Source organism: Cibotium barometz, chromosome 53 (genome assembly GCF_041138505.1).
Source record: "Cibotium barometz isolate CiBa-2024 chromosome 53, ASM4113850v1, whole genome shotgun sequence".
NCBI lineage: Eukaryota > Viridiplantae > Streptophyta > Polypodiopsida > Cyatheales > Cibotiaceae > Cibotium > Cibotium barometz.
In genome coordinates this window covers 15,413,229-15,429,598 of record NC_141098.1, presented here as the reverse complement: position 1 = coordinate 15,429,598, position 16,370 = coordinate 15,413,229, and the positions used below count along the sequence as shown (strand labels likewise).

The following is a 16,370-nucleotide window of genomic DNA, read 5'->3' as shown; positions in this document are numbered from 1 at the left end:
TCAGATGGAAAGCCTAAAAACATTAACCATGGATACAAACATTGTGAATTAAACCACTTAACATGAATGACATACCTCACCCGCATAGTGAGAAATAGTGAAGTCTGTAGTTGAAAGCTTAGGTTTCTTGAAGCGTGCATTGTTTCTAAAATTCTGAAAGAGCTTCGTAGCGAAGGTCTCATTGGTTGATTTTGGAAACATGCTACAGAAACAAATAATCAAAGTCTTGATAAATAAGTGTCACTTGAAAACATGCATCACAGCTTTCTGAGCAAGTGAAGAAGTCAAAACTAAAAGGTAAGAAACATAGGCTCAAAAGCAATCTCTTGGGCAATAAAGAAAGGCGTATCTTGTGCCAAACCAAACTGATACACATAATGATGTAATCGACAACTACGGGATTGCATTTTTGGTAGACAAGCTTTGTTTGTCACATGCACCATGCGACACATTGGATCTACATCAGTGCAACATGTATACAGTAGGAATACCTTTTTTACGAATATTTTGTCGTATGCCATGACCCCATCATGAGCCCCAATCCGGTACATGTCATGCATGAGCTACGTAGGTCAGTCTCCACAGCCATAGAGAGTCTGCATGTGTCAGTCCTCTTACCCACTTGGAGAATTCATCGGATAGGTTCATGTAGACAATCAACCTATTGCATGCTACATTGGTATCAAAGCTGCAAGTTGTGACCCAACTTGGCTACCCAAAAGTGAGAATTGCGGTCAGGAAAAACCACCCCAGCCTCCACAATGTTAAGAGAGACATCATCAAAAAAGCTACAAAGAAGATATGGAAGGAGAAATCTACAAAGAAGACACAACCACTTCAGAAACGCTTCTGCAAAGCAATGAAGACTTCATCAAGTTACTCTTGGATGCTAAGGCAACAGATAGAGGCTAAAAAAGAAGCAACAGCCAAAGAGAAAAAAAAGTGAAGGAGGAAGCTGAAAAAGCCAAGGAAGCAATTGAAAAGCCAAAAGAGCTCTCAGAATTGGAAAGATTGTTCCTCATCATGGAGCAACAAAGGCAAAAAGAAGACGCCAAAAAGGCGGCAGAATGACAGGCCAAAGAAGCTCGACATAATAATGAACGAATGGCCAAGGACGGCAAAGCAAGACTGAAGAAGACCAAAAACGGGCTGACCAAGCAACCTGAGAAAGGCTGTGTGATACGAATAAGTATGAACTGAAGAAATGGTCAGACATATCTGAGCTGCACTAGAGTGCTGGGCTGAAGAAGCTGTTGATTTTGGTTGCGTTTTGATCTGCCTAGCACCCTGGGCTGAACACAACGCCTCCTGACTGTATGTGACAATTGAGAGTGATGGCAAACGTACACAGTCCTTGACTACTACTAAGCATGCAGGGCTAAGGCCCATTTTCTGGACTAAGGCTATGGCTCCTTCAAAGCTAAGAATCTTGCCGCTTCAGAAGGAAGAACCCTACACAGATGACTCTGTGTGCGAGAGAGAGAGAGAGAGAGAGAGAGAGAGAGAGAGAGAGAGAGATCAAAACTGGCCAAAATATGCCTAATGAGTAGTAGAGTCGTGGGAGATGGCACTGAATTCATCCTTGATGGGAGGCATTCTATCATTCAATAGAGACTGATAGGGTTACATAATCAATGAACCATCAAAGGGGAGTCAAAAAAATTAAAAAAGGGTCCAGTCTGCAGTGGTGAGCATGTCTAGCTCAGAGTAACAAAATATTAGGTCTCCCATGTGTAGTGTGAATCACTGCAGGGCATTCTCATCCCCATTGCTTGTCTCTTTGGCTCTGCAAGAGAGAGAGAGAGAGAGAGAGAGAGAGAGAGAGAGATATTGTATTGTATTGTCATCCTCTCAAGATACTTTCGAAGTGCACGGATCACTCCTAAACAAAGGACCCATGAGTTTCCTGAAACTCATCAGCCATCCCATGTCTCAATGAGGGTCCCCTATGGTCATGGTTGCTCTGGTCATGCTCTGTTCAAGAAACTATCATTTGCCCCTCTAGTGAGATTGTATGACCATCCTCTGCAGATGTCACACTTTCTAAGTGTACAAGCCACACCTTGTATTCCTGCATAAAGGTCAATTAGAGAACCCTACACCCTGGAGTTTTGAGCTCTCATGAGCCATTGGATGGCATCACTGAAACATCGCTCCCACTAGCTCCAAAATGATACTGAACAATACTCCAAGATGTCAACACCTAGAACTTCTCAGACTTAAATAACAAAGTGATCTCCTAATTCATTGTGTCTAACAAAGGATTTGTTTTTTGGAGCATAGTGCCTGTTGTACTGTCAGTAAAAAACGGGGGGAACTCAAATCTCCTAGATTTGTTAGAATAGGCTAAAGCCACCTTGACATCTTCCTGCAATTCATCATGACTAAAGCGATGGACAAAAAAGTGACTTCACAACAGAAAGAAATTGAGCAAGTGTCAATCTAAGGATCAGACCTAGATGTCCACATTCCTCACACTTGTTATTTTACATCAGAATGTCATTAATGAACACAAAGCAAACCTATAGTTTTGAATTGCATGTTTGTAGAGTCAGAATAGTCTTCTGCAAGTGGAAGGGACTGCACGTAGTGGTACCTTCAATATCAGCTCAATCTAGGCATATATTTGAGAGGAAGCTTATTTAAAGGCCTAATCGTAAGTCCCTTTAAAAACAGTTCATATTAGCTCTCTCCACTGTGACCTGCTGAACAATCCACTGCATTAATGCAAGAGGCGTCCCCTATTCAGCAACCCTGCACATCTGCAGCAGCTCATCAACATTGAGCTAGTTGCAACTCTCGAGCTGAAGAGGCATGGCAGTTTGCAAGTCCCAAAAGACGGCAGCATTTCCATCTAGGAGTAATGATAGCTTTAGCAACAATAGCACTCATCACTTACACGTGATCAAAGGCTATCAATAATAAGGGAATGGAGTGGTGTAGGGTGAAATTAGTTAATGAATTATGAGACACCCATGTGATAGCGAGGTAAATATTATTGAATCAATGAATTGATTGCACGTGATAAATGTGGATCAGATACTACAATGAATCTTTCTCAAAACCCTGATGAAAGAAAAAAAACGCTTTTTGTATTTTAAAAAACACTTTTTTATTTATTTTTTTCAAGTTTCAAACCTATTACAGAAAAGAATGACAGTTTACCAGGCTTCATCCAGTAGAGCAATTATTCCCAGAGGTTTCTGCAAATAAAACCAAAAAAAAAAAAACATTTAAGAAGTCAACGATCTTAGAGACCATGCAATAATCCTAAAAAGAAGTTAGAGGCCCTGGAAAATTTATTATGTAGCTCAACCTGGTTCAAGCTTCCCTTCCTATACTTTATTTTCATATCAAAATCATGCCTCAACTCTATCCACTATGCCTTCCTTTCTCTCATCTCAAGTCTTATCACTTATACTTTATCAACTCATGATCGGTCAAGACAACAAATTTGGAACCATATAAATAATGTCTTCAAATTTTCAATGCATGTATAATAGCATAAAGCTCTTTCTCTTGAGTATGATACCTCTTCTCCACATCATCAAGCCACATGTTTTTCGTTCAGAAATAAGGCAGCACCTTTTGCATTCACCTCATGAAACATGGCAAAAGACTTCAAGAGACCAAAAGGTAATACAAGAAACATCATACATGTACCACATACGGAAGCCCGTCTTGAAGACATCGTTCTCGGCAATCGATATCTAGTGATAAAAATACATAGTTCAATCTTTGTAAAATAAGCTGCACGATGCAACCTATCAATTAAATCATCCGCTCTAGGAAAGGATATCTATTCTGAATAGTAACCTTGTTTAATTCTTATAAATCACACATTCTCTAACTCCCATCCTTGTGCTTCAAAAGCATGAGTGCCCCCAAAGCAACTGCATATAGGCTCTACACAAAAGCCTTCTATGCAGGTTTCATGGAGACAATAGAGGACTATGAAGGGTTCAAGGGTACACAATATACTCTCTCTCTCTCTCTCTCTCTCTCTCTCTCTCTCTCTCTCTCTCTCTTGGATGGAGATCTGATAGTGAACCTTGGGAAAACCAAGGTTATGGTGTTTAACACCACACAGGCACGGGTGACGAGATCAGAGCCTTAGCTCACTTTCCAAGGGGAGCCGGTAGAGTACATCAAGTCATGTCTACTTGGGAGTTACTTTCACAGGACCGCGTTTCTCCCTGAAGGAGGCAGTAGCAGCTAGATTAGCTGGAGGGCATGCAGCCTTGGGGGCACTTGAGAGGCATTGTGCACACATACAATTTCAGGAGCCACTCACCAAATTGTGGCTATTTGATACGCTTGTCACATCGACCCTCCTGTACGGAGGTCCAATTTGGGGGCCTAGTATACATCACAAATCTCAGAGAGTGACAGATGAGGGATGGAGGCAAATGGAGATACCACTGATTATGATGATTGCCCGCATGATTCGGAGCAAATCATCAGTACCACATGAGATTGTTCGGGCTGAGCTGGGTGTCCCACCAGTAGTAATCGAGGCCCTATTCCAAGCAGTTACCTTTTTACAGCGGCTATGGGAGCTCCCTCAGCAGAGGTACTCCCGATTGGCATTGACCTCATCCATACAGTTGGCAGAGGATGGAGATACTCATTGCTGGTACACTCAAATGAGATCATGGTTTGACCTACATGGTTTGCGGATAGAGGCACTACCACCCTTTCAGTACAGTCTGGATTGTCCATTTTTGGATCTCACCCACTCAGAGCAAAACCGCGTGATCAGGATGAATATCATCAGAGTGGACACAGCGAGGACATGGACTATCCCCCTTGAGCCCTTAGGCACGAAAATGGCTCATTACAAGAGCCATTTTCTACACCTCACTAGAAGATTTTATCACCCGCCCGGCGTACATGGATGTACACCTATCACATGGGATACGTTGTGCCATTGGACAAATCCGGACCTCATCACACCAGTTGTGGATTGAGACAAGGCGATATGTGCATCAGATCTTGGATGACTGCATTTGTCAGCTATGCTACCAGGAGGTAGAGACAGAGGAACACTACATTTGCCGATGTATAGTCTATTATGAGATCCGAGGGAGATATCACTGCCTCTTCCGAGAGGGTTTTGGGCCGTTACGCAGGGTCATGGAGTTTGAGGATCAAAGATGCCTGGGATTGTTTCTACTTGAGCTCAGGAGACACAGAGAGACCCTCTTGGCAGACAAGAGGCTGAGCCATGATGTACCTAGACAAAGGACCCTAACAGATTTCTTCGGCAGCACCAGCACCAGCAACCCAACCCACACACCTCCTGGTACCTCCTCCATTGGGCCATCAGGGCACCGACCACGCTCCCAGGGAGTCACCACTGATAGAGCAGTTATCTTATGTCGTGCTCATCGGCCACTCCCACCAGGATCCTGACCACAGCATCCTCACCATCGCCAGATCAGAGCCATTATTGCTCGGCATCGGAGGCACCTACCTTGCTTCTACGACCTCTCCAATTCTAGACAACCCCATGGCGGAGGTACTTGATCTAAGGAGAGGGCAACACTTCAACTGATCAGCATACATGGATCTACCTCATATACATTTTTCAGTATTTTCCAGTATTTTCTACTCAGTATCATCTCGGAGTCTTACAGTTCATCAGTTCTTACAACTGTAGGACAATCAATTTATTGTACTTTTTAGTCTCATTTAGTTGTTCTCTTTGATGAGACATCAACTTCAAATGTACTCTCAGTTTTGGTCTCATAGGCCATTATGGCCTCTTAGAGACGTTAATATATCATTTCATTTCTCTCTCTCTCTCTCTCTCTCTCTCTCTCTCTCTCTCTCTCTCATGGCATGAAGCTGTGCAGGCCCCCCCTCCTCTGTTCGCACTACGTGCTGGTGGCCCGTGTGGCACACCTGCTGCTTTTTGCCTCGATGCGCCCCTGATGTGCACGCACGTGTTGCGCGCTGGTGACCATGCGCACCTGCTGCCTTATGCGCTACACCCCTGCTGTGCACGCACTCTATGCGTGCTGGTGACCCTGCACACCTGCTGCCTTGCGCGCTGCACCCCTTCAGCGCTGCTGACTGTTGTGAGCCTTTCCGCCTGCTGCCTTACGCACTACGCCCCTTCAGCGCTGCTGACTGTGGTGAGTCATTCCGCCTCCCTTCCCACCCACCCTTGCTTAGGCCCCCAAGGCAACAACTAGGGGGAAATAGCCACAATGAATCTAGAGGAGCTGGAGGCATACATCAAGACAGTGGAGGACAACACCAAGAAGTTGTTGGGTGAACAGAAGAAGGTGCTGGACAGGGTCCTGAACCAACATGAAAAACAGTCGGAAGGCCTCCGCAAGGAGATACACGGAAAGAAGAACAAGATTGAAAAATTGGTAGCACAGGTGAGCCACTAAGAGGAGACCCAGCTGCAACAACAAGTAATGCCAGAGGCTGCCCCAGTGATAGGCGAACTCCGGGCAAAAATGGAACCCCTAAAGGCTACGGTCAAGGACCATATAGTGTAGGAAGGGGAACTGAATATTCAGGAGGGTCTAAGGACCGACTTGGGGCAGTTGAAAGCTGCAAGTGATAAGTTGCAGGAAGAACTGCAAACCACTAGGAAAGATTGGGTGGAGGTCATCAAGAAGCACAAACCCCCACAGAGCATCATACATGAGACTCTTGAGGAGGAGAAACGCAGAAGGATAGGGCCCTCCATGTGCCAGTGCGGCGGCTACAGGCGAGGGCTTCCCCCAAGGAGGATGCCATGACACTTTGCCATATGCTAGGAGTGGATGGGATCCCCCCCCCCCTTTGCAATACATGGAGGGTAGGCAAGGATATGACACGAGAGTGGCCCCTCATCATTAGATTCCCTCATGCCACCAACAGACACGCCTTCTTAGACAGGAGGGCTGCCTTCAAGGGCACACAGGTGTACATGGGAGATGATCTCACCCTGGGACACCGGTGTGAGGCGATGGTGACAGTTCATGAGGCCTGTAGAGCAAGCAAGTGGGCTATCTAGAGAGATGGTAGGGTCATTATCACTGAGTGCCGTTCCAAACAGGGATGCGGGGTCTATAAGAACAAACACTTGAGGTTGGCAATATGGAACTGCAATGGCATGTTGTGGTCAAATCCAAGAGGCTTGAGCGAGATTCTCACAGGAAGAAGGGATATCATTTTTTATACCAAGACTCATCAAAGCCCTGAGAGGGGCTTTACCATACATAGCCAAGCATGAGTGAGAGTCGGCTTTCCAAGGCGAGACCCGCACATCAGTAGGAGTACGTGGCTCTAGAGGGGTAGCTGTCCTTTTTAGATCCCATCTTCGACAGATTATCAGCATTGTCCGGAAGGACGAGGGTGCACGGTATCTTTGGGTGCGGCTACAGCTTAGCACTGACAAAGTCATCCACATTGCTGTGTGTTATTTTCCACCGCACCACTCCCCTTACACCACACAGCATGGCCAGTCACCGTACTTACCATGATATGGGGATATTATGGAGTTCTCACAACTATAGGAAGTCCTCCTGCTCAGGGATTTCAACGCTACGACAGGAAGTCAACAGGTCCCACTACTCGACCTGGACGACCCTATCAGACTACAGGAGTTGGACATCACTCACACAAGGCTACAGAGATCATCACAGGACCGTGAGGAGGTCACGGTGTATGGGAGATATTTCTTAGAGCTAGGAGCTGCACATGGTCTCGTTATCTAGAACGGGATGTCTCGATGGCCCTCCTCCGACGCCCTCACCTCCTTCCCTCACTCAGGAGGTACTAGCACAATGGACTACCTTATGGGATCTCCCGCTTTGGCACACCTTCTCCCCAACTTCTCCATCCCGCCACCCCCCTTTGAGGTTGACCATGCCTACCTCTCTTTCACTCTTACTTGCACACCACCCGTCCCTCCACCACCACCCCCCATCTCACATTACACTCATGTCCTTTTTGATCACGAGCTTGACCTTGTTTACTGCAACCACATCTACCGCCACCTCCAGGTCACCACCACTTCTTTCATCTACACACGGCGGTCTAAAGCCACCTTGCGGTTCCATGCCTCAAAACTATTGGTATGATGACGAATGTCGGGCCACACGCTCCCGTCTTAAGCACGAGGTACGGATTGGGCAAATCACGAAGCGCCAAGCCCAACGGATTTCTCAACGGCTCACGCAACGCAAGAAACGGGAATTCCACGCTCGAAAAGAGGAGTTATGCCGACTTTTCTTAGGGCCGAACTCCAAAGAGGCTTGGGGGAAACTCCGATCCCCGTCCCACCACCTCCACCTTCTTCACAAAGGGCATGGTCCTCAAGGCGATTCGTAGACTACGTAATGGGCGAGCCCAAGATCATGAGGGATTCACTGAGCCTACATGTTCAATAGAGCCCTTTGTGAAGGATTTCCACCCTCTTGGTCCACCAACACCATCACCCCCATCCTCAGAGCCGGAGATCCACTTGATCCTAATAATTACAGGACGATCATGATTGGCCACACATTGGCCAAAAAAACTCTATGGATTAGTGCTAGAGGCAGAGCTCAGTTCATTTGCAGAGAGCCAGGGATGTAGAGCCTTAGGACAAGCTAGCTTTCGGAGGAGCTACTCTACCCTTGACCACATCTTCACTCTCCGTGCCATCATCAAGGAGGGTAGAGCACATCAGAGGATTTACTGCTGCTTTGTGGACTTCTGCAAACTTTTGATACTATACCCCGAGTCCGCCTCCTACACCATCTACAGGAGATAAGAGTCCCATCAGACATGGTTTGGCGCATCATCGCCTCTATGAGTCCGTCACCAGACGAGTGAGAGCCCCAAGAGGTACATCACAAGAGATTTCTAGCACTATTGGGATGAAAGTTACAGGGAATGGGCTTTTTTAGACTCGGGAATGTTGGGGATGGCGACATCTTCCCGTTCCCATTCCCGTTCCATGTCACTCTATAGTCACAGGGAATGGCCATTCTCAATCTTTTCCATCCCCATTCCCCGTCCCCATTTCCTGTCCCATGTGACTATGGGTGCAATAGGGCTACCCTCTATCACCCACTCTTTCTGGCCTCTACATTGATGAGATCTGGAGCTTCATTGACGGATTAGGCAGGACTGGTCCCACACTAGCAGGCATATTGATCCCCATACTACTTTATGTAGATGATATCGTCCTCAAATCAGACTCAGCCAAGGGGCTTCAAAGACAGTTGGATGCCTCCCATGACTTTTGCACTCACCGGGACCTCTCTGTTAACCTTGGTAAAACCAAGGTAATGGTCTTCAATACCTCTCGCCCCTTCATATCCAGATTGAGCTTCATCTATAGAGGGGATCCTGTGGAGATTGTCTCATCCTATGTCTATCTTGGTGACACTTTCAGCGGCTCAGCGGCCCACGCTTCAACATGCTTCTCATAGCACATGCCAAAGTGACACAGGATATGCAACCTTGAGCTTACCTGAGCGACAATGTTTCCAAGCATATTTCCAGGAGCCCAGGACGAGGGGCTAGCTTTTTGACACCCTCGTCACACCAGCCTTGATGCATGGAGCAGCCTTCTAGGAGCCAGATTTATCCAATGAGGATTGGCAGCAAGTTGAGAGGCCCCAGGTCATGATGTTCTCCCATATGATCCGCAACAAACCATCAGTCCCACACCAGATTATCCAGGCAGAGTTTGTGGTAGCCACGATGCTAGTGGATGCACTCTTCCAGAGAGTCACATACCTCCATCGCATCAGTCACATGGATCCCCACAAGTACCTGAGGCTTGCCCTGGGGTCCTCAAGACAGCTAGCACTTGTGGGCCATTCTGGAGTATTGTGTGCACTAGTTTCCACTTGGTTAGTATATGGGCTCCGCATGGACCGCCTACCCCCCCTTCAGTACAGTTTGGACTCCCCTTTTCTCCGACTCTCTCACAAGGATACCAACCAGGTTATCTAGTTAGATCTTCTCAGCCTCTACACCCATTGCACATGGATCACACCTTCGGAGCTCCCCACAAAGATGCACTTCTACAGAGATCACTTCCTCACACCCACTGAGGATGGATTCATCCAGCAGCCGGACTACTTGAGTGTTCACGTGTCCCATGCCATGCAGATTGCGATTGGCCAGATACGGGTTTCATCCCACCGCCTCTCAGAGTGGAGACAAGTAGAGCTGAGCGCATCTTCAGAGCCGGGAAGCTCATACGGAGACCCAGAGAGGAGAGGATCTGCTGATTATGCCACACAGAGGTTGAGACGGAGGAGCATTACATATGACACTGCCCAGTATCCTATGAGATCCATGGGAGGTTTCACTGTCTATTTCGTGAGGGATACTAACATAGCTATAAATCAGCAAAGAAAACACACAAAAGGGAGCTCCTACAAGAAAATAACAACTTGGCACCCCTTTTGGTATTTCTTTATTTGCATTCAAGGAAGAGTCAAACTGAGTACAACATGGCCAAACATGGCTGAAAGTAATAGCATGCCCAAGATGTTCACACCTCTGATCCTCTCACCATAGAAGTCCTGCACAGTCTTGTGCTAATTCGAATACACAAACCTGCATTCCTTTATGCCAAGAAAATACATTCAAGAGGGCTCGAACAACATAGCCAAATTGCCCTTACTCGCAGCCAAAAACACAGCCACAAATCAGCCCACAAACTCATCCAAAACTGTCTCCCAGGTTGCCATGTTTCTGCCCTCTTGAGCTACGAATCCTCCCTCTCACAAAGGACCAAGAGAAACACTCCCGAACAGCCCACAAGCCGGAAGAAAGAGGGGCTGTTAGCCCTAGACGTTTGGAGTCTCCATAGCCTTCATCACCATCCTCCACTACTAGCGATAATAGAGAGAGAGAGAGAAAACAGTGGTCGGCCGTCTCTGTCCGACAACGCACCTCTACTTCTCCTGCAATCTGCCACCTTCCACGAGAGAGAGATCTTGATAAAGGCCCTACTTGCTGTCCAGCGCTACCAGCAGTTCTGTGCCTCCAGCAGCCAGTTGCAAAAGGGGGGGGGGGAGAGAGAGAGAGAGAGAGAGAGAGACCACATGAGAAGACCTTCTATCCAGCCCTACGCTCCCTGCTGCAGCCGACCCCTCCCAAAGTGGAGCCCCCGCCAATAATAGTGTAACCCCACTTCCAAGGGCCACGATTTCCTTCCCCAAAAGGAGGTTCTTTTGTTTTAAGGGTTTCAAACGTTTGTCCCCTCCCCCCACAAGGGGTTATGAAAAGAACTTTAATAATTCCTAGTGTCACCTTTGACCCCCCTTTCCCCAAAGACCAAATGCCATCATTCCCCGTTTGTGTCCTCGGAAGATCAAAAATAAAATCCATGGCAATGCTCTCCCATGGTGAGGAGATAACGCAAGGTCTGATGATCTGTCTGCACAATGAAATCAGCCCCAAGCAAATAGTGTTTCCATGTAGAAGGAGCATGAATTTCAGCCAACATCTCTTTCTCATAGACCTGTAAATGCTTCTCGGCACTCTGCAATATGCGACTCTCACAAGCTATCACATGTCCTTCCTGCATGAGAACTGCCCCAATGTTGTTCCCACATGCATCACAATGGAAAAAAACGCTTTTCAGAGATCCGGTAGCACCAATACCAGATCCGAAGTAAAATTTTCCTTGAGCTTTCTAAATGCTGCAATTTCCCGATCAACCCATCGGAACACATGTTCCTTCTTTGTCAAAGCATGAAGGGCTGAAGCAATCTCAACAAAATACCGTATGTACCGCCCATAATAGGAACACAATCCCAAAAGGCTCTGTAAATCATGCACGGTTCTCAAATCTGGCCAATTAAGAATTGCTTCTACCTTCGAAGAATCCATACGGACTTCATCTTTTGACACGATGTGCCCCAAGAAGTGTATTTCCTCCAAGAAGAATTCACTCTTCTTGCCATTTATGACCAACCTATGCTTCCAGAGTTCCTCAAACAATGTGGCCAAATGTTTCCTATGGTCCTCGTCTGAGCGTGAATCATAGTCACAAGAAACGTTTCGTGGTTTTTTTCATTTCAAGGTTTTTGGGGTTTTGTTTCGAAAGGTTTCGTCCCTCGGCTAAGAAACCGCGAGGTTTTGAAAATTCAATAATTTCATAAAGTATTAAATACTTAAAGAACTTATAGTAGCCATCTAAAAACATAGTGTAATGATGAAAAATGGTCTCTTCTCACACATCTCGAAAAAGCATCCTCTTAAAGAGTTCCCACACGTAGCCTTGACAAAGACAGTGAGGCATTATGGCAATTTTGCTTGATTAGATGCCACTAGTGGTTCAATCAAGGACTCTTAAGAAATTGAAGAAGAGATGAAAAAAGGTCTCTTCTCACACGTCTTGGGAAAGCATCCTCTTAAAGAGTTCCCACACGTGGCCTTGAGAAAGACAGTGAGGCATTATGGCAATTTTGCTTGATTAGATGCCACAAGTGGTTTAATCAAGGACTCTTAAGAAATTGAAGAAGAGAAGGTAGAAATTGGAAAAGATTTTAGACATTGAAGGAAGAAAAAGGAGAAAGAAGAGAGGAGAAAGAAGAGAGGAGAAGAAGAGAAAAGGAAAAGAAGAGCAAGGGAGAAGAAGAGGAGAGAAGAAGATAAAGACAGAAGAGGAGAATAAAGAAAGGAAGAGTAGACGTGAAAGAAGTAGCAGAAGATGGAAAAGGGAAGGAGGGAGAGAGAAGAAGAGAGAAGAAAGGTGATGAGGAGGATATGGAAGAAAAACAAAAAGTTAAAAAATCGCAAAAAAAATAAGAAAAAAAAACTTGAAATTGGGACAAAATTGCCAAATTGGAGAGGTTTCAAGGTTTTTAAAAACCGTTTCGACAAAATTCTGTCCATCATCCTGTTAAAGGTGGCGCGAGCATTTGTCAAGCCAAAGGACATGACCAAGAACTCACATAGCCCAAAGGTGATCTGAAATGCTATCTTATGCACATCCTCGAGTCTAATGCTGATCTGGTGATACCCGCTTTTCAAGTCTATCCGACTAAAGACAGTTGAGCCCTGTAAGAGTCCAAAATGTCGTCAATCCTCGAAATAGGCAATCGATTCTTGATGGTATTCTTGCTTAGCGCCCTATAATCTATGCACATGCGCCAAGAACCATCTTTCTTTTGCACTAAGAGCACAAAGAGTAAAAAGGTGACGAGCTTGATTGAATCAGCTCCTTTTTCAACAACTCCTGTACCTGGCTCATGATTTCTTGTTATTGGGCTGAGTTGACACGGTATTCTTGTTTAGCGCCCTATAATCTATGCACATGCGCCAAGAACCATCTTTTTTTTGCACTAAGAGCACAAGTGAGTAAAAAGGTGACGAGCTTGGTTGAATCAGCCCCTTTTTCAACAACTCCTATACCTGGCTCATGATTTCTTGTTATTGGGCTGAGCTAACGCGGTATGGTAGTGTATTTAGTGGGGTACTCCCCAAAATAAGATCAATAGCATGATCTTCTGGCCTTTTCAGAGGAAGCTCTCCTAGCAATGACTCGGAAAAGGAATCTTGGTAGTCACGTAAGAAATCGGTCTTGTCTTTATCTAACATAGACAAATTAGACTGAGTTTCATCATCTTTTGCATCCTTAACAAAAACCAAGTACGCGGAAAGATGCTAATTCATTACTAAAGAAATGGCCAAAGCCAATACAATAGGAACAGATTCCCCTTTAAGCTTTACATTCAAAATGTGCTCTTTTCCCTAATGAGTTAAAGTAATCTTCCTGTTGTACATATCCACCACCGCATGTACCCTATGGTACCATGGCATACCCAACAAAACATCACACCCATCAAGTGGCATGATCTCATTGTCAACATAACCCTGCACATGAAGCCTCAGCTTACCAATGATAGGGATGACAACTTCTGCATACCCAAGACAAGCCATATATGTCTCAAAAATAGGCTCCATCTTCTCCTTACGGATCCCCAATCTACCAAACAAATCTGGTGAGATAAAGTTGGCTCTAGCCACCTGTGTCAAAGAAAATCAAAGCAGTCTAATCTCTGACCTTGTCCCATACTCTGCACAACTCTGTCTCCTCACCACCTGGTTGTTCCCCAGCAAGATCAAGAACTAACCCTGCAGAAGGCTTCGCTTTCTTAGGCTTGGGTTTCTCTTTTGTGTCAAAGTTCTTGTTGAACTTACGCTTAGAACAATTGAAAGACATATGTCCCTCTTCAATACAAAAAAAAACATTTCTTGGCATCCAATAAAGCTTGCTTCTCCTCAGGACTTCTCTTACGCCACTTCTCTGCAACCACTGTTGCATCCCGAGGTGTATGCACTGACTTCTCAGTTTTCTTGCCAATGCTTTTGCTGTCCTTAAATCCTGTTGAAACCCCAGTGAGTAACGCATTTGCTATCATAGCATTCTCTATCATCTGCGACATATTTATTACTCAGGTCTTAATGCAATAGTCACGCACTTTCTTGGGCAACCCATAAAAATACTTCTCAACCTGCTCAAACAATGACACTGCACGATAAGAAGTTACTAGGAGTAGAGATTTTCAAAACTTGTTGTAATCTTCCAAATTCTCTCTAAGATTCCTCCCTCCAGCCTTTGAGAGATAAGCAAGTGTAAGAACCTTCGATTCTAATCTTATAATTATTCCCCTCTCTCAAATAAAAGAAAGATCATGTTTTACCCTGTTTTGGCCTGGAGAGAAAAAAATGTCTAGCGGGAGGTAATTCAAAATTGAGATATTTTTTGATATAAAAATCCTTCTAGTGTCTAAAATGGTTTCCCTGAAACAGAAATTCAAAAAAAAAGCAAAAAATTTTGAATTATGATCCAATTAAGGTTCCTATAGACCAATAAGATTAATCCAAATATAGAGAGGAGAGAAATTGAAGAATTAAAAAAAAATCCTCCCAAAAATAAGTAAATGCTTACATAAGATGATGAGTGGACTAAAGACCAAAGAAAAAGAATTAAAAAACTGAATTTTGACACCTCAGTGTGGGAATCTCTCCTCATGAAGAAGACGCCTTTTTCTCATCATTATCCCTAATTTTTAATCAATAAAATGAGATATTTTCATCTATCCTCTCTCCTTTTTCAAAACTAGATCCCAAAAGTAAGCTGAACTGACCCAAAAATGATAAAAAATTGACCAAACTGATCTGAAAATTTCTAGAATCAGTTTGTTTGGTTAGAGGTTCACTTTTTCTTATAAATAGAAGCCTCCCCCTTTGTAAAAGCTTAATGGTGTTTATACACTGTTACTCTACTTCTGTCCTCAACCATCTACATTGAATTTTTTAATAATTTAATTGTTTTTGACCTAATCCTCTCCAAAGTGAATTGGTAGCCACTATCGCTTCAAATAATAGTAGAATCTTCAATCCCTCAAGCCAAAGAAGAGCTTACAAGCTCCATGTAAGCTAATTTTCTTACTTTGTTTATAAATTTTAATGAAAAATCTATGATTTTCTTGATTTTTATGTTTTACAGATGATTGAATTAAATTCAAATACTATGCCTTTGATGAAAAGACCACCCCTTTCTCTTATTTACATTCCAACCTTTCTTAATCTTAGAAAGATTAACTAAGTGATTAATTAAACTCTTCTTATTATTTACTCTTGAAATTAAAAAATTGTGTAGATTAGAGTTTTATAATTCTAAATTAGATTAAGCAAGTTAAGTAAAGAAAGATAAAAATGAGAAATGATCAACCATACAAAAGAGGTTAAGGTAAAAATTTTCAGAATTTTGTGAAAAAAAAAATTAGTTTTATATTATTCCAAAAGAGCAATTCTCACCATTTTCGCATCTAAAAGAAATATTCTAATTACTCCATGTACATATTCACCTATAAATATGCATGGATATCACTGATATTAATTATTAAATTTGATTCTTATGCATAAAAAGATGCATAAAATAACTTTTTTTATTATAAAAGTGTTATTCATATTAAAATTGATTTCTATGCATAGAAAGATGCATAATGAATTTTTTTTATTATAAAAGTATTATTCTTATTAAATTTAATTTCTATGCATAAAAAGATGCATAAAGAAATTTTTTTATTATAAAAGTGTTATTCTTATTAAATTTTATTTCTATACATAGAAAGATGCATAATGAAATTTTTATTACAAAAATATATTCTTATTAAATTTGATTTCTATGTATAGAAAGATGCATAAAAGAATTCTTTTTACTACAAAAGTGTTATTCTTATTAAAATTGATTTCTATACATAGAAAAATACATAAAAGAATTTTTTTAATACAAAAGTGTTATTCTTATTAAAATAGATTTCTATACATAGAAAGATACATAAAGAAATTTTTTTATTACAAAAGTGTTATTCTTATTAAAATTAATTTCTATACATAAA

At 43.3% G+C, this 16,370-nt stretch overlaps 1 protein-coding gene across 4 annotated transcripts in view; it reads right to left on the bottom strand.

Moving 5' to 3' along the window:
• LOC147608346 (myosin-11-like) overlaps nt 1-16,370 on the bottom strand; it is a 342,241-nt gene that overhangs the window by 269,691 nt on the left and 56,180 nt on the right. For all 4 annotated transcript variants that reach the window (XR_015264460.1, XM_086789250.1, XM_086789251.1 and 1 more), the window contains exons 14-15: nt 3,166-3,203; nt 76-202 (exon numbers count right to left, since the gene is read on the bottom strand). Coding sequence is in view for 3 of the 4 variants with exons in the window: in XM_086789250.1 (XP_086645376.1) it covers nt 76-202; nt 3,166-3,203 (165 nt within the window). In the remaining variant the exon portion in view is untranslated. The remainder of the gene's footprint in view (nt 1-75; nt 203-3,165; nt 3,204-16,370) is intronic.